A 22,407-nucleotide genomic window follows, 5' to 3' on the forward strand; every position below is an offset into this window, starting at 1 on the left:
AGGTACCGCTCTGGCGGGAAGGTAAACAGCGTTTCCGTGTGCTGCTCTGGTTCGCCAGAAGTTGCTTAGTCACGCTGGCCACATGACCCGGAAGCTGCCTGCAGACAAATGCCGGCTCCCAAGGCCTATAGAGCGAAATGAGTGCCGCAACCCTAGAGTTGTCCACGACTGGACCTAATGGTCAGGGGTCCCTTTATCTTTATGGCATATAAAGCAGTAAGTTTAAGGTGGGAATAAAAATATGGAAGTAAAGGTGGCAGTCCCCTCCTCCTCCATGAACTTGCCCAGGCCGCTTTAAAGCCATCTGGGTTGCTGACCAGTGTTGAACTATGCGCTCTGTGAAAGGTGGCGAGGGAGAGATAAGTGTGTCATCTAACAATGGTGGCAACCGGTCCTGGGCCTCCCTGTGTGCCAGTGGTCCAGCCTGGGCACCTGCGTGTGAGTGTGGCAGAGGGTTGGACTAGATGACCCCTTAGGTCCCTTCCAGCTCTACAATTCTGCTGACCCCACAGCCCTTTCCCCCGACACTCAGCAGCGGGGAGAGGGGTGTCCTTAAAGCACCCCAATCCCACCCTCTGGGCCTCTCCCCCCCCCCCCCGAGACCTGCTCCTCCTGTCCCCTTGGCCCCTCTCCAGAGGACATCCGGCTGTTTTGTGCCTCCGCTTCCTTCCGGAGACTTGGGACAAGGCGTCTGCATCCCGGTTTCAGACAGGATCCCACCCGCTTTGGCCCGAAGCCCAGAGTCCTGGCCTTGCCGTCATCTCCTGGACAAACAGGATCTTGCCAGGCCCCTGCAGGAAGGCAGAAGCAAAGGAGCTGAAGGTCCGCGAAAGCCGGAAGGGCTTTGGAACTCACTGCCACTGGATTCAAGGGGAATACAAGCAGGTTCAAAAGCCAGTGTGTTTTCTGGAAGTGCCTTTCCTCTGTTTCCTTCTCACGTTCAGGGTCAGGAATAAGTCGCAAAGGCGGTTCTGGGTTGGGTCTCCTGGTAACCACGGAGTCTGGGGGTTAGCTAGTGTGCTGCAGCAGTCAGAGTGTGGGACCAGGACCTGGGAGACCAGAGTTCGAATCCCACCCCCCGGCCCTGAAGCTCAGTGGGTGACCTTGTGCCATCCACCCACGACCCCTTTGACTGGCAGAATGGGCACTGCCAGAGGCGACAGCAGATGCCTCTTCTGCTTTTGTAAGCACTTCGTATTTCAGTGTGGCAATCCTTGCACTTTGGAACTCCCTGCCACATGACACCAGACGGGCAGTTTTGCATGGCTCTTTTCAGCACCTTCTCCTCCAGGCAAGACCCCCCAGAGGCTTGCAAAGTCAGTGCCAGCCTGGAACTGTTTTTTTCCAGCCTGTCGTCGTTTCAGCTTTCCAAAAGTCTTACCTTCTCGCTGCTAATTCTCCTGATGGATAATTTCATTTTTTTTAAATGTTTTTTTGGAAAGCGCTTTGAGGTTGCTGTTGTTTTACGATCAAGAGGTGTGTAAATTTTATGGACTAAGTAAATACTGGAAGATTTAATTTTTTTACATTTTAACAATGTATCATAATGAAAAGGAGAGGAGAGGATGGGGGGGGGGGAAATGAGCGGGGCTTTTTTGCCTTTTATTTAGTGATCTTGCAGGCCCCCACCCTGACCTCCCCGCACCATCCAACCAGTGCAGAGCCAATCCAGGCATGGCCACCCCCCACCCAGGGACCCCTTTGCAGACCCGGGTCCCAATCCCTTGCCAGACCAGCGCCCCCCCCCCCAAAAGGAGCCCAGGCTCAGCAACGGGGACGAGGAGGGAGGGCGCATCGCCGCCGCCCCCCCCCCCCACTTGGCAGGGTTGCAATTGGGGCAGAGACTTACTCCCTAGGAAACGCGCCCCGGAGCGGGGCCGGGCTTTGCAGAAGCCTCCTTCTCGGCGGCGGGGGGGGGGGGGCGGCGCTCCGCACGCGCTCAGAGGCGCCCTCGCCTCCGCTCGTGCACAGAGGGAGGGGGGGTCCCCGCGGGGCCGCCTCCCCCTTCCTGTCTCCCGGCCGGAGCGAGCGGAAGTTTGGCGGCTGCCCGGCCAGCCGAGGAAGGAGAAGGAGGAGGAGGAGCAGGTGAGCCGGATTGGGGCGGGGGGGGGGGGAGAGGAAAAAGACACGTTGCCGGGGGGGGGCAGGAAAATCTGGCCCCTCCCCCTCCCTGCGGCCACCTTGCAGCGCCCCTCCCCCAGCCAAGGAGCCCCCCCCGGAAAAGCTGCCCATTCTGCAGCCCCCACCCCCAGACAGGCGTCCACTTCTCTCCCCCCCCCCGAGCTCTTCAGGCGCCCCCTTTCTGCTCCCTCCCCGTTGCAAAGTGGGGGCGCGGGAAGACGGGGGTCTTTATTTCCTGCCCCCTTCAGTCCCCCCCCCCCAATTCCTCTTCTGAGCTCCGCCTCCCTGCAGGGCTGGACGGTCCTCGCCTCGCCAGCCCCGGGTACGAGGCGGGGGGGGGCACACATGCACACGGGGGTCTTGTGGGGAGAGGCCCGGCCGAGCCCCCCCCCCGCCGTCCCCTTCCGCCCCCCCGTACGAGCCCTCCGGCCCCGCTCCGCGAAATGGCCCCATTTCACAGCTTCCGAGGGAAAGTCGAGGCTTGGCTCCGTCTTGCCCCCCCCCCCCATATATCCTGCATTCTTCGGCTTGCAGAGCCTGCTCTCTCCCCCCCCCCCCAAAGCCCAGCCCCCCCCTCCTCGGGCTTCCTGCTCCGTGCAGGGCAAGACCAGGCAAGACTCGCCCTGGGCAATCTCCCCCCCCCCCCGCCCTTTCCTGCCTCCTTCCCTATAAATACCGCGGCGGGGGGGGGGGGCAGAGGGAGTGTCTCCCCATTGCACAAGGTGCGGCTGGGCATGTCTGCAGCGGAGGGACTGGCCCGGCCTGGCTGGGCTGGAGGTGCGCGCCCCCCCCCCCGGCATGCAACACCCCTTTCCTTCTTGTGGGGGGGTGAGCTCTAGGGCTGGGGGTGCGGAAGCACATCCTGGTTCCCTCGGTTGGGTCTGATCGGGAGGCGGGAGGGAGCCGGCATCCTGCTTGCCCCCCCCCCCCCGGGCGTCGGCAGCAAGAGCACCTTGGGCAGGAGGGGGTTACTGGCCCGGCTGCTGAGGGTGGGGTGGGGGGGATGAATCAGCATCCGCTGCTCCTGCTGAGGCAGCCGCCCTCCGCACCCTGACCGGCGGGGCCCTTGGGTGCCAGCAGAAGGAAGAGACCGGCCGCAGGAGGGGGAGAGATTCTGGCAGCAAAGGTCAGCCAGGGTTGGGGGGCATGGAGGCGTGGGGTGCCATGGAGTTCAAAGAAGGGGGTGGTCAGACTCAGACCCTTGACTCCATTGAGTTCAGTGCAGCCTGTTCTGACCGGCAGCAGTTGCCCTCCAGGGACCTTTCTCCCATTGGGATCCTTCTGCACTCCAAGCAGGTGTTTGGCCCCGGAGGGAAAGCCTTTCCTTTCAGCCCTGGGGCCACAGAAAGCTGACTCAGGCACCCAGCCCATCTGGTGCAGGGCAGCCAGCGCTCTGGCTGGCAGCTTCTCTCTGGGAGGCCTTCCCCAGGCCTTCCCAAAGATGCCCCCAACTGGGGTTTGTGCCGGCGGGGACCTTCTGCTTGCCAAGCAAGCGCTTTCCCACTCCGCTGCCACCCCTCTGAGAGGAAGCTCAGCAGAGCGTGAGATCCTCCGGGCTGTGGGTTCAAGCAGCGGGTTGGGCTGGATGACCTTTGGGGTCCCTTCCAAGTCCCCCATTCCTGTTAGTCCTTCTGGTTCTTTAGGAAAAGCTGCTTGGTAACGGAACAGAGGAGTCAGGCCCTGGGGGGAACTCAGCATTGCTTATTCTGACTGGCAGCAGTGGGGGGGGTCTGTCTCCCAGCCTGGATTGGCATTCTGCATGCCAAGCGGGTGTTCTGCCCTTGTGCCCCTTCCCCCCGTCACCTGGCTTAACCCTCTCTCTCTCTCTCTCTTTCCTAGGCTTCTCCCCCACCCTACTTCCCAGCCCCCCACCTCGCCAGCGGAACCGGCCCTGACCCCTCCCTCGGTGCCACCACCGCCCGGACCCCGCCATGCCCCGGGCCTGGCATGGAGCCCTCTGGCAGCCTGCTTCAGGGCAAGCCCTTCTACTGCCGGGAGTGGGCGCTGGGCCGGCTGGCGCTCAGCCTGGAGGGGGGCGGGGGGGTGCTGGTGACGGGGGGGCCGGGCAGCGGCAAGACGGCCCTGTGCACTGAGGCCCTGTGGCCCACCTCCGAGGCGGGGCGCCGGGTGGGGCTGGGCGACAGCGCCTTGGCCTGGCACTTCTGCCAGCCCCACGATGGCGCCACCTGCTCCCCCCAAAGCTTCCTCCTCCGGCTGGTGGCGCAGATCCGCCGGTGCCCCCTGCTGCCCGGGTACGGTGAGCGCCTGGGCCGGGCGGATGCCCAGAGCACCCTGGAGAACGCGCAGTGCAAGAAGGACCCGGACGAAGCCTTTCGCAGGTGAGAGAGAAACCCCCGCCCTGCCCCACGGGGCCCCTGCCCCCCTGGGGGTGGCATCCTGGTCGCCCCACCGTCCGGAGGGCAGGATCCCCCCTCCTCCTCCTCCTGGATCAGGCCCATCGAGCCGGGCATCTGTGTCTCGCAGTGGCCAAAAACGCCTCGGAATACCTGGAAATTGAGGTAGACTGCCGCTGCACCTGGAGGCTCCATAAAAGCGTTAGAAGAGTCTGATGGCTCTCAAGGGGGCAGGGTGGGAGGAAATGGATGGATTTTTATTATTATTATTTAAATCATATTTTGAAAATAAAATGCTTTCGGAGGAAAAATCATTCTGAAGATAGTTTTCTAGTTAAGTTACATTATAGTCCAAAGGGCTATTCATTAGGAAATAAGGATTTTGTTTTTCATGTGTGTTAAAAATCAGTCTGAGTTTTTTGTTTGTTTGTTTAACCACATCAGTTAACCAACAGGGATACATTTGCTAGAACGTTATTGTTTTAGTTAAATAAATTGTTATTAAGGAAATGGTTGTTTTTCCCCCTCCTTCCAATAAAATACAGCAGAAAAGGTGTCCAAATATATAAACAGTTAACTTATTAAACCTCACAATAATTTCATAGGTATCTATGTATTTCTAATAGTATAACCAAAGTAATTTTTGATATACCGTATTTTTCGCTCTATAGGACGCACTTTTCCCCCTCCAAAAATGAAGGGGAAATGTGTGTGCATCCTATGGGGCGAATACAGGCTTTCGCTGAAGCCTGGAGAGCGAGAGGGGTCGGTGCGCACCAACCCCTCTCACTCTCCAGGCTTCAGGAAGCTCTCGGCAAGCCTGCGGAGCCCGTGGGAACTCCCACGGGCTCCGATGGCTTGCGGACAGCTGCCTGCAGCCCGAAGCCCAGGGAGCGCAGCGGAGTTGCGGGCGCCCCGGGCTTCGGGCAGATATCCGCAAGCCTGGGAAGACCGGCAGGAGTTCTGGGGGCTGGGGTTGGGGGAAGCTCGGGCTTCCCCCGTCCCAGCCCTGTGCCGAGGGGGGGGGAATAAATATTTTTTTTCTTTATTCCCCCCCCCCCAAAAAAAAACCACTAGGTGCGCCCTATGGGCCAGTGCGCCCTATAGGGCGAAAAATACGGGTAAGTGTAAAAAACTACTCTGGAAATTTATTATTTCAGAAATGAAACCTTCATCTGGTTGTAAATATTAAGATTATACCAGCAAGAATGCGTCTTTATGGGAAAAAAAAGATTTAACTCAAATCCCCGCTGCCCGCAAGCTGCCTTGCTATCCTGTTGCCACTTAACTCACCTTTCTTCCAAACTAAAAAGCCCCCCCCCCCTTGAATTGATCTTAATGCTGCCCCCATTTTCAGCTCTGCACAATCTCCCCCCCCCCATATATTCAATAAACGTTTTCCACTCCCCTCTAAACATTTTTTTCTTCTTGTTCTTTTATTCTACATGTTAAGTCTGCAAGCTGCACATATTCCCTCAGCTTAAGTTGCCATCCTCCTTTGGTTCTCCGTTTTTGGGCTAACGAAACACGGGCCGCAGTATTGGCATACATAAATAACCTTTTTTGACACCTGGGAATTCCAGTCTGAATTATCCTCAACAGAAAAGACTGGGGGTTTTTTTGGGGAAAGTACTTTTAAACATTTTTTCCAATTCATTATAAATTATTTAATGAAGATTTAATTTTTTAAAATTTTAAATTATTTCCCATATATGAAAGAATGTCTCTGGGTGTTCCCCATTTGCAATATTCATATTGTGTGCCCCCCCCCAGCATAACAATTTATCAAAGATGCATCATCCTCATTCCCCCCCCCCATTTTTTCCCTCCCCCCCCCCAGACTTCCCTCAGCTCCTCTCTCTGGTTTTTCAGCACGTTTTTCTCTGCATATTATAAAATTGTAAAGATCCCTAATTTATCTATATATATATGTTGCCAATATATGCTCTGGTCCAGGGGGTCACGGAGAGTCGGACACGACTAAACAACTAAACAACAAACATGTTACCAATAAAAAGTTTGCGCATGTTTATTCAAAACCTGCCAAGGAGTCCAGTTCATTTTGTTGTTTCTTTAAGTAATTTGTAAAAGGTTCTTTAAAGTCACAGTTGTCCTTATCACGTAGTTTATGAGTCAATTTCACCAATTCCGCTTAGTCCATCGGTTTCTCTTGCCGCAGTTCTTTGGTCGAGATTTCCATCCTTGTGCTATTAAGACTCTCACCACCGTTGTCGCATACATAAGATATTTTTCAGTTTCCTTGGCAGGCCTTTTCCTAAAATGCTTCAGGCATTTTTTACAAATGTTAATTGGAACATTTTCTTCAACTCGTTGTACATCATTTCCCACCTTTTTTTAATTTCACCCTTCCTTCCTTCTTCCACCCACAGGGCCGTCCTGCTGCCCCTGCTGGACCTGCCGCCCCCCGCCAAGCCCCTCCTGCTGGTGGTGGACGCTCTGGACGCCGGCCAGGCGGAGCGCGAGGAGGAGCGAGCCCCCCCTCCGGGGCCCAGCCGGACCATCGCCCAGCTCCTGGGGGGCCACCTGCAGCTGCTGCCCCCCTGGCTGCTCCTGGTCTGCACTGCCCGCTCCCACAGCAAGGGGGTGCTGCGCCTCTTCAACGGTGAGGGGGGCCCCGGCCAAAGGGGAGGGGGGCCATGGACTTGGGTCCGCCTGGGTCTCTAAAAGCCGGGCGGCTCTTCAGAAATGGCTTCAGAAGTCCCCAGTGCAATGCCCGATATGCAGCTAACTTCTCTTTAACAGTAATCTTCTTTAAAGTTGCATATCACCCCCTTCATCTGGGATAGCTCAGTTGGAAGAGCATGAGACTCTTACTTTCAGGGTTGTGGGTTCAAGTCCTGTGTTGGGCAAAAGATTATTGCTGGGGTGGGTGGGGCGTAAATAAATTTATTATTATTATTATCATCATCATCATTATCATCATCATCATCATTGCATTTCAGGGGGTTGGACTAGTTGGTACCTTCCGGTTTTACAATATGATAATTTAGAACTTAGATAATTTAGAATTTAGATGCGGGTGCCGCTGTGGGTTAAACCACAGAGCCTAGGACTTGCTGATCAGAAGCTCGTCGGTTCGAATCCCCACGACGGGTGAGCTCCCGTTGCTCGGTCCCAGCTCCTGCCAACCTAGCAGTTCAAAAACACGTCAAAGTGCACGTAGATAAATAGGTACCGCTCCGGTGGGAAGGTAAACGGCGTTTCCGTGCGCTGCTCTGGTTTGCCAGAAGCGGCTTAGTCATGCTGGCCACATGACCCGGAAGCTGTACGCTGGCTCCCTCGGCCAATAAAGCGAGAAGAGCGCCACAACCCCGGAGTCGGCCATGATTGGACCTAACAGTCAGGGGTCCCTTTACCTTAATTTAGAAGAGTGTTTCCCAAACTTGTGTCTCCAGCTATTTTTGGACCACAGTTCCCATCCTCCCTCACCTCTGCTCCTGATAGGTTGGGATGATGGGAGTCATAGTCCCAAAACAGCTGGAGAACCAATCTCCAATTGGAAAACTTGTATTGAATATATGGGAGATAATTGTTTACAGCTGAAAATGCTGGCAGCATTAAGATAAATTCAACAGGGTAAATAAGTTTTGGTGGATGCAATAATGGAATACTGATTGGCATAGTTTTTGTAAAATATGCAGGGATTTGTGATATGTAAAATGAACCATGGAAAGAGAAGAAGGGCAGTCTTGATATATTAAGGATGTAAAGCGAGTATTTTAAATTGTAAAACAGAAAGTTTAATAAAAATTATTAAAAAAACAGCTGGAGACCCAAGTTTGGGAAGCACTGATCTATAATAACCTATAATAGTGATGCTGAAACAGTTCACAGCATAAAAATACAGATTAAAAGCACAATGTACGGTAACCATAATCTTTAGTATTTTTAAAGCTTTTTGTACTTTAATTGGTGAAAACCACCTTGAGCCTTGCATGTACAAAATATTATTACTATTTTGTGGCACTTTCTAGGGTGCCCCTGTAGGTGCCAAGTGCAGCTGACTGTTGGCATGTTATCGCCACTTTTAGGGGGCTCACATTTTTGTGGGGGGGGGGCTTTCTGGGGGGAGACCCAGCCCCTTCTCACCCCTCGGTTCTCCCCTCGACGCCCCGCAGGGTTCCGGCGCCTGTGCCTGGACGACCTTCGCCGGGAGCCGGTGGTCTGCGATGTCCAGCAGTACATCCTGGCGCGGCTGGACCGGGAGGAGCCCCTCCGGCGCCACCTGACCCGCGACACAGCCGAGGCCCTGAGCCAGCTGCACATCAAGAGCAACGGGTGCCTGCTGTACCTGGAGCGGGTGCTGGACGGCGTGGCGGGCGAGCTGGTCACCCTGCGCGAGGTGCGCCACATCCCGGGCACCCTCTACGGCCTCTACCTCTGGCTGTGCCAGCGTCTCTTCCCGGGCCAGGACTTTGCCCTTGTCCGCCCCCTGCTGGAGGCCCTCCTGGCCGCACCGCGCCCCCTGCGCCCCATGGAGCTGTACGCCGCGGTGTGGACTCGCCGCCCGGTGCCCCGGGAGGAATTTGAGAGCTGGCTGGCATCCCTAGCCCCGCTACTGCACCAGGGACCCAGTGGCACCTGCATCCTCTTCCACGCCAGCTTCGCCGAGTGGCTCTGCGACGTCAAGCACTGCACCCAGAGGTACCTCTGCTGCCCGGCCCGTGGGCACGCCTCCCTCGCCATGAGCGCCTCGTGCCGCGCACCTGCGCTGCTGCCCGAGCAGGTGCATGAACTGGCGCACCACCTGCTGCACGCCGAACTGGGCATGGAGGCTTGGCAGCTGGCGCTGTGGCTGGTGTGGTGCGGGGCGCCAGTCGAGCGCTGCCTGGAGCCTGAGGAGGCGCTACTGCTGCCCCTGGCACCCGCGGTGCTGGAGCTCCTGGTGCTGGCAGGGGCACGGATGGGTTCCCAGGGGCCTGGGCCGTCGCTTCAACAGGCCCTCGAAAGGGAGGACTCAGTGCGGCTGCTCCTGGAAAACGGCGCCAGTGTCAACCAGCGGGACGTCACAGGGCGCACCCTGCTGGCCAGCGCCGCTCACAGCGGCAACCACGAGGTGGCGGGTCTCCTCCTGGCACGTGGGGCACAGGCCGAGGTCCCGGACCGGCACGGACAGACGCCCATGACCCTGGCTGCCCGCCAGGGCCACACCAAAGTCCTGCTCTGTTTGCTGGCACATGGCGCCCAGGTAGATCGCCCTGACCGGGAGGGCTGGACGGCGCTGCGGGCAGCCGCCTGGGGGGGCCACGGTGAGGCCGTGGGGGTCCTGCTACGAGCCGGCGCCAACGTGGACTGTGCTGACGCAGAAGGGAGGACGGCGCTGAGGGCGGCGGCCTGGGGTGGCCACGAGGAGATAGTTGCCACACTGCTGGAGCACGGAGCTGATCTCAACCGGGCAGATACAGAGGGACGCACGGCACTCATTGCGGCGGCCTACATGGGGCACCGCGAGATTGTGGCGCTGCTGCTGGCGCACGGAGCCCACGTGGACCACGCCGACGTGGACGGGCGCACGGCCCTGTCAGTGGCGGCCCTGTGCGTGCCTGCCAGCCGCGGCTACGCCAAGGTGGTGGAGCTCCTCCTGGACTACGGGGCGTCCCCGGGGCACAAGGACCGGGATGGCATGACCCCCTTGCTGGTGGCCGCCTACGAGGGCCACGCCGACGTGGTGGAGCTGCTGCTGGAGGCCGGGGCGGACGTGGACGAGGCCGACGGGGCTGGTTGTGCCCCTCTGCTGGCAGCCGCCTCCATGGGCCACCGTGCCGTGGTGGACACCTTGCTGCTCTGGGGGGCAGCCGTCGACGGGCTGGACGGCGAGGGCCGCACGGCACTGGGTGTGGCCGCTGGGCAGGGCAGCGAGGCGGTGGTTCGGGCGCTGCTGGAGAGAGGCCTGGACGAGAACCACCGGGACGCCCTGGGCTGGACCCCACTGCACCTAGCCGCCTGGCAGGGCCACGCCAGGACGTGCGCTGCGCTCCTGGAGGCCGGGGCCCGTGTGGCGGAAACGAACCGAGATGGGAGGGTGCCCCTGATGCTGGCTGCCCAGGAGGGCCACACGGACACCGTGCAGCTCCTGCTGGACCGCGGCTCCCCCATCGACCATCAGGGCTACGACGGGCTCTCCGCCCTCTCGCTGGCCATGCTGGGCGGCCACCGACCCACGGCCGAGCTGCTCCTGCGCAAGGGGGCCGACGTCAACCTCTCGGACGCCGAGGGGCGCCCCATGCTGTACCTGCTGGTGCTCGAGGGGCGCCTGGAGATGGCGGAGCTGCTGCTGGAGAATGGGGCTGGGCTAGAGGGGCAGGACGCCCAGGGACGCTCAGCCCTGCACGTGGCCTGCTGGCAGGGCCACTCCGAGGCGGCGCAACTGCTGCTGAGCTACGGGGCCGACGTGGACGCGTTGGACACGGAGCGCCGTTCTGCCCTGCACCTGGCAGCCTGGAGGGGCCACGCCCAGATCGCCCGGCTGCTGCTGGAGGGCGGGGCTCATCCTGACCATGCCTGCAACCAGGGGGCCACAGCGCTGGGCATTGCCGCCCAGGAGGGGCAGGCAGAGGTGGCAAAAGTCCTGCTGGAGCATGGGGCCAGCCCTGGCGTCCTCGACAGAGCTGGCCGGACCCCACTGCGTGTGGCGGCCAAGCGGGGCCACCGGGACGTCCTGCGGCTGCTGGAGGGGCATGGGGCTGCGCCCGGCTCCCCGGGCTCCGTGGGCAGCTCCCCCTCGGCCTCGCTGGACTCGGCGGCAGGCGAGCATCCCAAGTCGCAGGCCTCCCTGTGTTCCTCGGGCGCCGCCACCTCCTCCACTTTTCACTCGCTGGCCACCGCGCAGACGGTTCCCGTGGACACCCTCAGCTTCGCCCAGCAGATCCAACAGCACTCACTGCCTCGCCGGCGCCAGGCTGCCCTCGCTGCCCCGCCCCGACCCACAGTGGCTCAGGACAAGCACAACGGGGAGGCTGTGGGGAGCCCCTTGCTCCTCTCCATTGACACCCTTGACCCCCACCTGCACCTCAAGGCAGCTATCAAGCTGCAGTTTGAGGGCCCCACCTGCGGCTACGATTACAAGCAGGAGACGCCCCTCTGACAGGCACTGGGGGGGACAGGGGCATTTTCGTGAGTGGGTCTGCTAATGCACAAAGGCCTTGGTGATGGGCACTGCCACCACTTGGGGGTGGAGAGGCAGGGTGTCTGGTTGCCTCTCCCAGGACGGCACTAGTGAGGAAACGGGTTGTGGGATGTGTGGGTTAGGTTCATGGTCTGGGGGGCAGAGACCGGAAGGCAGAAATCAAGCCCGGCTACATAGCACAAAGGATCACCATCTAGGGGGCCGAGCGGATAGGGGCACTTTCCCCACGGCTCCCGGCAACACAGTCGAGGTTGCCAGTTTGGGAAGGTGGACAGAACACACGAAAAAGGTTAACAGCTCCTGAACTTGAACTATGGGGCTGTGGAAATGGTGTTTGGGGTTGGACAAGAGCCAAATTCTGTGGTTAGGATTTCAAGGGAGAGGAAGGTTGGGCATGTGTCTTTCAGCAGGGAGGTGCCCGCTGCGTGTTCCTGTGCTGGCTTGAGGTCCAATGCCAGGCTTGCCTTAACCACCTTGCCCTCTCTCTCACTGGGAGGTGGCGCCTGCTCTGCCATGGGGTGCAGTTGAGGGGGCCATATCAGTGGGAGCCCATCCCCAAAGGGCTTGTGCACCACCTGTGCAACAGTAGACTGCCTGCCGCCACCACCTCTAGGCCCAACCAGAAGTAGAGGCGGCCTCTAGCTCTCCAGAGCGGGGCTGGCAGTGCAGGTTCCCGGCTTCTTTCCCTTCAGTGCCCCCGTGGTTGTGTTTCAGAACTTGCAGAGTCGGGAGGGACCACCGGGTCATCTAGCCCAACCCCACGCAATGCCAAGACAGGCTATTGGTGGCCCTTGGAGAAAAAGCACAAGGGACCTTCTCCACAGCCACACCCCAAGAAATGCACATAGCCCACCTCTCCCGGGGTCCCTGGCTCAGGCCCTGCCTTTGGGCCCCGTGGCCCTTGGGTGCCTGTAGGTGGCCAGCCCCTCCCCCACCCCTGGTGCTGTGACCATATGCTGCCTTCATTGGTGTCTTAACCACTTCTTTAATGAGTTGCCACAAGTGACTTTGGAACCACTGGATACCAAAAATGGCTGGTGGGAGGGAGAGCGCCCGCCCTCTTTCCCTTGTGGGGCAGCCCCCTCCCTGCCCAATGCCTCCTGCCTGCCTCTGGGAGCCGGCCAGCCATTCTAGGGGGGGGGGGGTCGCCTCCTTGCTGGGGCCCACGATGCTGACCATGGTGCTTCGTTGCTTCTCCAGGGACCCTTGTGGCTCTCCTTGATTTGCAGAACTCCCACCATCAATAAAGGTCCAACTCTGGAAACATTCTTGTCCTGGCATCTGTTGGCAGGGTGGGTGTGGGGAGGACTCAAAGGGTGGGGAACGTCCTTGCGCGCAGTGGCCTAGCAAGGGATGCCAGGGCCCGGGGCAAAGCAACAGGTATGGCGCTCAGATCAGAAGACCAGTTCCAGACATTTTGAGCTGGCAAGACATCTTTCCAGCTGGGGGGCTTCCTGACCCAGAATATCATGGAAAAGTTCATTTATTTCAGTAATTCAACTTAAAAGGTGAAACTAATATATGAGATTAGAAAATTAGAATATTAAATCAGGCATCATATATTAGTTTCACCTTTTAAGTTGAATTACTGAAATAAATGAACTTTTCCACGATATTCGAATTTTTCGAGTTTCACCTGTATCTAACATATCGTGATATTTAGCCGCTGGTCTCTTGCAATGCTCAGTGGCCAACAGAGGCCCAATGGGAAGCCCAAAACCAGGATCCCGAGTGCAGAAGCAACTTGCTGCTATTACTCCATGGAGGCAGAGCTGAGCTGCTGGGGCCAGAAGCCACTGAGAGCCGCCCCCCCCCCCATTCAAATTCTATTCAAATTCTGGTTGCGTTAGAATTCGTCCGATGCAACAGAAATCAAGCCGAATCTGAAAATTTCAAAGGCAGCAGATTATTGTTCCAGATGCAAATAACACTGAGAGCAAGAATAAGGTTTTCTTTATTCATTCAATTCCTATACCACCCTTTATCCAAATGTACAATATTTAGAACGTTACTTTATGCAGCATAATGATAAAAGCATAATGCAGAACATAATAATCACACAAACACATTTAAAGGGCTGCAGAATATGAATCAAGCCAAGGCCTAGTGGAAGAGGAACATTTTCACCTGGTGTATAGTGAAGGCACCAGGCAAACTTCCCTGGGGAGAGCATTCCACAGACGGGGAGCCACTGCAGAGAAGGCCCCGTTCTCAAGGAGGAGGCAAACCAAGGAGGGCCTCAGAAGATGATCTCAGGGTCGGTTCATTTGAAGAGAGGCGGTCCTTAAGGTATTGCAACCCTGAGGCTTTATAGGTCAAAACCAGCACTTTGAGTTGGGCCCAGAAACTAATTGGCAGCCAGGGCAATCAGCTCAAACTGTCTCGCCCTGGTGAGCAACCTGACTGCCGAATTTTGCACCAACTGAATTTTCCAAACCGTCTGCAGAGGCAGCCCCACATATAACAGTAATCTAACATTATTATTATTATTATTATTGTTGTTGTTATTATTATTATTATTATTATTATTATTATTATTATTATTTTGTACCTCGCCCATCTGGCTGGGCTTCCCCAGTCACTCTGGGTGGCTTCCAACAAAATTTAAAAATACATCAAAATGTCACACATTAAAAACTTCCCTAAACAGGGCTGCCTTCGGATATCTTCTAAAGTGTCAGGTAGTTTATCTCTTCGACATCTGGTGGGAGGATGTTCCACAGGGCGGGTGCCACCACTGAGAAGGCCCTCTGCCTGGTTCCCTGTAACTTGGCTGCTTGCAGTGAGGGAACCACCAGAAGGTCCTCATAACTGGACCACAGTATCCAGGCTGAATGATGGGGGTGGAGACGCTCCTTCAGGTATACTGGACCGAGGCCATTTAGGGCTTTAAAGGTCAGCACCAACACTTTGAATTGTGCTCAGAAACATACTGGGAGCCAATGTAGGTCTTTCAAGACCGGTGCTATATGGTCTCAGCAGCCGCTCCCAGTGACCAGTCTGGCTGCCGCATTCTGGATTAGTTGCAGTTTCTGGGTCACCTTCAAAGGTAGCCCCACGTAGAGCGCATTGCAGTAGGCCAAGCAGGAGACAACCAGAGCATGCACCACTCTGGTGAGACAGTCCACCTAGAGGTTACCAGAGCAGAGATGACGGAATTGAGGTTATCCCTAGCCAGACACAGGCGGAGCTGGGCCACCAGCTGAAGCCGATGGAAGCCCTCCAGGGCCACCGAGGCCACTGGAGTCTCAAACGACAAGAATGGCTCCGGGAGGAAATCAATCTATGTAGCTGCTCAGCTCCTTTTTTTTAGGGGTCCCAGGTGGGGGAGGGGCAAGGCAGGAAGGTGTCTTGGTCCTGGGAGTCCCAGCTCTCCTCTGTAATAAGACATTGTGGGGCACCCCCCACAAGCATCCCTTCTCAGTTTGGGGGAGCAGGAGTCGGGGTCTTGCACCCCACTGTGGGTGGGGTGGGGGGAGCCGGTCTTGGCCCTCTTTCAACAGTACTGGAAGGTTTTCAGGCAGTGGTGCATGCTGTCTGCCACCACTAGGTGGCGCTCCCCGAGAAGGGCAACCCCCCGGGGGCTGCTTAACCCCTCGGTGGCCACGGCCCAACCCCTCCCTCGCGGAGGGTAGCAGAAGACGGCGTGGGAGAGGCGCCCCCAGTCGGCCACCACCACCCGCCCGGCCTCGTCCAGGGAGACGCCCCAGGGGTTGGTGAGCAGCGGGGGGCGGCCCTGCCCACCCAGCACCCTCAGGAGCTGCCAGGTGGGGGCCAGCACCTTCACGCAGCAGCCCCCGTCAAGCCCCCGCTCAGAGACGGCCACCTCCCCCCGGCTGTTGGTGGCCACCAGGTAAGGCTTGACAAAGCCCCCCACGGCCTCCTTCCGCACCAGCCGGCCCCCGGACACCCCCAGGACATGCAGCGCCCCCAGATGCGTGTCGGCCACCAGGAACTCCCCCCGGGGGGCAAGGGCGATGCCCCGGGGGCTCTGGAAGCCCTCAGCCAGGGCTTGCAGGAGGCGGCCTCGGGCGCTGTAGAGCTCCACACGGCGCCAAGAGGGGCTGGTCAGTGCCACGCAGCCCCCCCTGCCTTGGGCCACGTCAAAGTAGGCCTTCCGCGGCAGGGGCATAGCCCGCCCCCCAGCCCGCCCCACTTCCTGCAGCCGGCGGTTCCCAAAGTCCACCACAAAGAGGGAGCCGGCGGGGGCGACACAGAGCCCATGCGGGAGGCACAGCTGCCCCTCTCGGCTGCCCCACGCCCCCCATTGCCCTACCAGCCGGTTACAGGGAGGGCTGGGGGATCCCAGGTGGTGGGGCACAGCTGGGGCGCACTTTAAATGGGGGCTGGGGGGCTCCCCCCACCCCAGCCGGGTCCCCTTGAGGAAGGCAACCCTCTCCGCTCCGCGCCCCGCCAGCTCCAGGCAGCTGCCCCCCAGCTGCCCCCCAGCTCCCTGCCTGGCTCTGTGCAGCCGCCCCAGGGACTCTGCTGAGGCCCACCGGGGCAGGGGCCCCCTGGCTGAGGGCGCCCGGCTGCCCAGCACAGCCACCTCCCGGAAGGGGCCCGATGCCCCCATCTCCCCACTGCTGCTGCTGTCAGAGGCGTCTTCTTGCACCCAGACTGCCCTGGCATGGAAGAGGGTGGCAGGCTCCAAAGGCAAGGGCGTGCCAGGGGCGTCGGCCGGGTCGGGGGACCCTTCTGGAAGGGACAGGCCTGGCCTGGCTGTGCCACCTGCTTCCTCAGGCCCTGACGAGCAACTCGTGGGCACCGCCGCAGAGACGGCGGGCATTGCCTCTGCTGGCAGGGCTCCCTCGCTGCCCTCGGCCTCCCTCACAGCAACCTCTGCCACAGCCCCCACCTCCTCTGCCCAGCTGCACATCTCCCCCCGGGATGCCAGTCCAGCCTCAGCAGTCGGGGCCCCCCCTGGCAGCTCCGAGGAGCAGCTCTCGCTCGCCTGCTCCTTGTTGCCACCCTCTGGGCTGCTCCCTTCCGTGGGCACAGCGGGGCCTCCTCCACGCCCTTCTCCATTGCCCCTGGCCAGGACCTTGCTTGGGGCCAGGCTGAGTACCCTCTCCTCCAGCTGGAGCTGCCCCAGAATGTGGGTCGGCCATCCCTGCGGAGGTGGCATGAAGCGGGCACAGGTGAGATGGAGGGAGAAGGCGCTGGCACGGGCAAGCAGATCCCGGGCCTCCTGCGCCCTCTGGGTGGAGGGTGCTGCCAGGAGGCAGGTATGGAGTTGTCTCAGCTGCTGCCGCAGGGCCTGGATCCTGGCCGCGCCCACTCGTGCCGCCTCCTCGTTGGCATCCTGGAGAGCAGCCAGCTCTCCTTGCAGCCGCAGCCGCTCTGCCCGGGCGCGTGCCCACAGCCGCTCCTCTTCCTGCAGCCCTGCAGCCAGGGCCTCCTCCAGGGAGCGCTGGGCCCCCGCCAGGCCCACTAGGTGGCGCTGCTGCAGGGACTTCAGCCAGTCCTGGGCGCCACTCAGAGCCAGCGCCAGGGCCTTGTGATCCACAGGGCTTTGTGCCATCTCCTAGGGAGGGGGCCTTGAGACCTGGGAAGAAACAGAGGGTGAGATGGTCATGGGGGGTGTTACGGAAATTACGGGGGGGGGGGGCACATCTTTAAAGTTGTTAAGTGTTACAAATATTATGCCTGAATGTATCCTTTCAACTTGACAGCTCAGGGAAGTCACCTAGCTTTAAAAATAATATAAAATCATCTCCTTTCCCAGTTTCCTCCATTCCAAAGCTATTTTCCCCTTGCAAAAGGACTCCAGGAAGTTCCCAGAGGTGACAATTGCTGGGCTCATTGTTAGCCAAAGGAGGCCAAATCTCATCACCTGACTTGCCAAGGGGCCAGACATGCAAAGGAAGTTCTATTGTACTTTGGGTGGTGGGACTTCAGAGGTGTTTGCCTATGCTAATCTTATACAGTGGTACCTCAGGTTAAGTACTTAATTCGTTCCGGAGGTCTGTACCTAACCTGAAACTGTTCTTAACCTGAAGCACCACTTTAGCTAATGGGGCCTCCTGCTGCCGCTGGAGCACGATTTCTGTTCTCATCCTGAAGCAAAGTTCTTAACCTGAAGCGCTATTTCTGGGTTAGCGGAATCTGTAACCTGAAGCGTATGTAACCTGAGGTACCACGGTACCTGGGTCTTGCCCTGCCATGCCTGCTTATGCTAATCTTGTACCAAGGACTTGTCTGGACATCTTTGCCAAGGCTAACCCCTCCCCTTTGGTGACATGTCAGTGATGGAGCAAGGATGCTGTACGAACTGTATTCTGGGATATGGTGGGAAAGTTTTAAAAGTCCTTGTCGCCCCTCCTCGGGGTTCAAAATTCCTCTTTGAACCTGTTGCGCAATAAACTTTGGTCTACAGCTGTTTCCTCCGGTTGGTGGCTGGACTCCTTCCTTTATTCCGCAGGGACATTGGGCTCTGCCCGACCAGCTGGGGGACTGAGCAGCCTCGCACCTAGATTTTTCCGTAACAGGTGGCATCAGCCTCGCCAACAGACAGGCCCCCTGGGGGGTGAGATGCAAATGCTTGGCTGGCCAAGCGCAGTTAAACTGTGGAACTCCCTTTTTCAAAAGGTTATTCCAAACCTTTTTCAAAAGACCAGAGGCATTTCTGTTAAGCATTGTTGGCAGGGACATCCCGAAGGCCTTTAGGGAGGGATTCTTAAATGCAAGGGCCGCAGCTCGGACTTTGGTGACAAAAGGGTGGAAGGAATAGGAAGCCCCGACAAGAACAGACTGGCATTACAAGTACAAGCTACAAAAATTTGCTGAGATCGTGCCGCTGACAAAGAGCCTGAGAGGCAATTCAAACCAAAAATTTATGGGAAAATGGGATAGATAGAAAACATACGTTCAAAAATACAGTAAAGGTTCGTTATCTATGCTAGCATTTGATTGACGTTGGAGAGAGACTGAGTTGAGGAATAAGATCAAGAGCCCATATTGTTATAGGAATGTATTAGATAAAATGTAAAAGGAATATACAATAATAAGAGTACATTCATTTGTAAAAAAAAAAGGGGGGAATATATAACGGGATAGACAGGAAGTCCAATGTGTTGGTACGTATATGATTTGGGGGTGGGGGAATTGTCTTCGTTTTTTCTCTTTGTTTTTCTTTTATTTCTTTTCAGGTATATAACGTTTGTATATAATCTTGGTATACATGTTGGAAAATATATTATGATAAGCTCTGTAATGTACATTGGTACCTCGGCTTACATACGCTTCAGGGTACATACGCTTCAGGTTACAGACTCCGCTAACCCAGAAATAGTGCTCCAGGTTAAGAACTTTGCTTCAGGATGAGAACAGAAATCGTGCTCCGGCGGCGCAGCGGCAGCAGGAGACCCCATTGGCTAAAGTGGTGCTTCAGGTTAAGAACAGTTTCAGGTAAAGAACGGAACTCTGGAATGAACTAAGTACTTAATCTGAGGTACCACTGTCATATGGCAATGTTTACCAGTGTAATATAAGAATGTTAATAAATAAAACTGGGGGGGGGGGGGGGATGAAAAAAATAAAAAAACAGACTGTGGAACTCCCTCCCACAGGAGACACAGATGACTACCAGCTTGGCTCTGCTCTGCTTCCACGGTCAGAGGCAGTGATGCTCCAAAATGCCAGTTGCCAAAAACCACAGGAGGGGGAAGGGCTCATATCCCGCTTGTGGGTTTCACACAGGCATTTGGTTGGTCACTGTGAGGGCAGGAGGCTGGGCTGGGTGTTCCCCCTGTGGCCTGATCCAGGAGCCTCTTTGGACGTCCTTGTGGAGCCTCCAGCCCCAGAGGCAGTCTACCTGCACTGCTAGGTTCTTGGGAGTATTTGGCCTGTGGGAGAACAGGGCGCTGGACTTAGCTGCTGTATTATTCGCTCCATAAGACGCACTTTTTTCTTCCTAAAAAGTAAGAGGAAATGTCTGTGCATTTTATGGAGCGAATGTGTGGTCCCTGGAGCCGAACTGCCCAGGGGAGAAAAGCAGATCATGCTTTTTTTATTAAAAAAAATATGGAAGTGGGTGTTGAAACAAAACCACTGATCGTTTGCCGATTGGGGAGAGAGGTAAGGGACGCTAGCGATAAAGGAGGCTGCCTGGGAGGAGGGAGGTAAAAGTCCATGGATCCTCAGGATTTTTGCATTGGGTCACCCCAAATTCACCATCAGATCACATAGCATGTCCATGGCTACAGCCTCCACCAAAAAAAATCACACATCAACTGTTGTGTGGGACCGCAATGGTGAAAAAACATGGTTACAAAGCACGGATCTGCATTGATCCTCAAGATTTTTGCATTGGGTCACCCCGAATTCACCATCAGGTCACATGTCTGTGGCCACAGCATGAACCACAACTATCATACATCCACTGTTTCAATCGGAATATTTTTTTTCTTGTTTTCCTCCTCTAAAAAACTAGATGTGTCTTATGGTCAGGTACGTCTTATGGAGCGAAAAATACGGCAGTTAAGCGTCGCCATTCGCATCTCCAAAGAAGTTGCTTTGTGCTCTAGGACACACAAGGCGGGTCTTCCCCACCTCACCTGCCTGCCAGGTAGGAGAGCGATAGGCAGAGTTTCGGGGTGGAATCTGAGCCAGGAGACGGGGGACACAGAGAGCGGCTCACTCTGCGCTGGAACCAAAGCTGTGACTGCTGCAGAAGCAAGATCTCCTGGGGTGCTCCTGCTGGGAGACCCTCCATCCTTCACTCAGGTTGTATGTAAATAAAATCATATAGTCCAAAGACACCACCGTCTCCGCTGACCTTTTCCCCAAGGAAACCAAAGATGGATCTGAAACTCCTAGCGTCTCTCACCTCTCAGAGACTTGGCTAGGCAGGTAACATTATCATTATGCATTATATCTTGCGCTGCCCCTTATATAATGAAGCGAGAGAACGATTTTTAGCACCTATAATGACCAGGCCCCTGTGAGGTTTTATATCTCTTCGCAGACACAGATAAGTATGTGACCTGGCCTGTAGCACTCTTTGCAACTGCTGCTGCTAGGAAAATTAGAGCAAATTATATAGCCAAGGTAGCCACCAACTTTAAAGGAGATGAATTTATTTGACCCTATCTACATCAAGATATTACCAAACTCCGAATATAATTGCACATTGTATTAATTAACACTATTTTTTAATATATTAGTGGCCATGTGATAATTTTAGCCTATACATTTTATTGTTTAATGTCTTAACCTGTATATTAAGGTACTTTTATAGCTCTGTTTAGAGTAGGTAATGCCTTGTCTTGAGTTTTTTGTATCAATCCAGTATATTTTATTTTAATTGTTGAATGCTTCTGTGTACATTGCGGCAGCCTTTGGCTATGTGCAATAAAACTGACTGATTACTGCTTTATTGCAGTTTACGGCCACCTGCCAGGGAAGCTATTGAGGTGATTCCTGCATTGGGGGGGGTTGGAGTCGTTGGCCGCTGGAACCCCTTCCAGCTTCACTATTTCCTGTGAGTTTCGCCCGCTACTTTGGAGTCCCAGGGCAGGTTGCACCAACGTTGTTGTGCAAGTACAATATTGCAAATCACTGGATTCAAAACCTGCGGGATCAGAGATTCTCAGAAGACTGGGGTAAATTTACAGACTATTTGAAAAGTAATTGTGATCGACAGATTATGCTAGTAGGTTTGCAAGAAGTTTTGTAAGGTGAATTATTTGAAATATTGCAAAAAAGACAATGAGGGAAATTATTAGTTAAAGATAATTAAAGGTAATATGAAATTATTAAATGCATAATAAGTGATAAGAAGAGAAATTCATCAGAGGTGTTGACGGAAGTCCGAAAAATATTGTATAAGATGTGAAGTTCTGTGGTATGAATGTTAATTAATATGTTAAAACTAATAAAAATGTATTTTTTTAAAAAAACAAAACACCACAATATTGCAAAGCACTAAAAATAGCAGGAAAAGACCCCAGAGGATGGAATTCAGCTGGTCCTAAGAGCATCCGTTGCATCTCTGGCTGCCAGGAACCAGGGGTGGGGGGGGGGGGCCAGGCCAGCATGGCAGCTGCTGTCTCAGGTGTCACCATGAATATCTCATGAGCCCTGGCAGACTCTCTCTGTCTCTTTCCCCACGGCTGCCCCATTCCCAGGCCAGCCTGCTAGGCACTCAATTCCTCTGGGGCAGGCAGATCCGCAGGGGTGGTGGGAGCCTGAAAGGAATTGGGGGTGAGCTTATGGAGGAGCTATGCAGGAGACAGAATTATTGGGGTGAGGGTAAAGGCCCCCAAGTGCTATGGGGTGGCTGGGACCTCCCCCTCCTGCGGGTCCCCAGGGCCTCATGAGGAACTCACCTTCTCCCTGAAGCAGCAGGAAGATGCCCCAGGAGGCTGAGGGGGCTTTGGCCCAGGACAGGTGAGAGGGAGACTGGGGGGAGGGAGGAACGGGCAGGCAGGTGGAGGCAGGTGGGGGCAGAGAGGCGTCACGTGATCCTGGAGGCTCTGGCTGGGGGCAGGCTGGGTTGGCAGCCTCTGCTGGGAAGCTCAGAGCAGGAGGGGGTGAGTGGGGACAGGTGGGGGCACGGGCTGCCCCATCCTCTTCGCAAAGGCAGCTGAGCGGGACGCTTTAGCGTAGAGAAAAGGCGAGGAAGAGGAGATACGATAGAAGCGTATAAGATTTGTTACCAGAAAAATCCGAGGGCTCCCTTGGACAAAAAGTAAAGACACCAACCAGAGTAAATTGAAGCAAATCAGCAGCCTGTAGGCTTGGTCTTTATTGAAGAAAGACTGTCGCGACAGGGTGCTCCCC

At 56.2% G+C, this 22,407-nt stretch overlaps 2 protein-coding genes across 6 annotated transcripts in view; one reads left to right on the forward strand and one right to left on the reverse strand.

Moving 5' to 3' along the window:
- The window catches only part of LOC114589761 (uncharacterized), a 498,312-nt gene that overhangs the window by 281,030 nt on the left and 194,875 nt on the right, over nt 1–22,407 (reverse strand). The gene's annotated exons all lie outside the window — the stretch shown is intronic.
- Nucleotides 1,978–12,886, forward strand: LOC114595141 (uncharacterized). 3 transcript variants are annotated; one of them, XM_077927805.1, is made up of 4 exons: nt 1,978–2,085; nt 3,961–4,460; nt 6,866–7,098; nt 8,615–12,886. In XM_077927805.1, exons 2-4 carry the CDS (start codon nt 4,069–4,071, stop codon nt 11,578–11,580), a joined length of 3,591 nt encoding a protein of 1,196 aa, XP_077783931.1. In that variant the 5' UTR covers nt 1,978–2,085; nt 3,961–4,068; the 3' UTR covers nt 11,581–12,886. The 3 variants fall into 3 exon arrangements, with proteins under 3 accessions (XP_077783931.1, XP_077783933.1, XP_077783932.1); XM_077927807.1 differs by lacking the exon at nt 1,978–2,085 and adding an exon at nt 2,746–2,898; XM_077927806.1 differs by lacking the exon at nt 1,978–2,085 and adding an exon at nt 2,954–3,247.

This window comes from Podarcis muralis, chromosome 4, assembly GCF_964188315.1.
Source record: "Podarcis muralis chromosome 4, rPodMur119.hap1.1, whole genome shotgun sequence".
Classification (NCBI taxonomy): Eukaryota; Metazoa; Chordata; class Lepidosauria; order Squamata; family Lacertidae; genus Podarcis; species Podarcis muralis.

Excerpts from the sequence above, each read along its gene's own strand:
- LOC114595141 (XM_077927805.1), top strand. The coding sequence starts at position 4,069 with ATGGAGCCCTCTGGCAGCCTGCTTCAGGGCAAGCCCTTCTACTGCCGG. Across the intron at positions 4,461-6,865 it reads CCGGACGAAGCCTTTCGCAG|GGCCGTCCTGCTGCCCCTGC; the intron begins GTGAGAGAGAAA and ends TTCCACCCACAG. Across the intron at positions 7,099-8,614 it reads GGTGCTGCGCCTCTTCAACG|GGTTCCGGCGCCTGTGCCTG; the intron begins GTGAGGGGGGCC and ends GACGCCCCGCAG.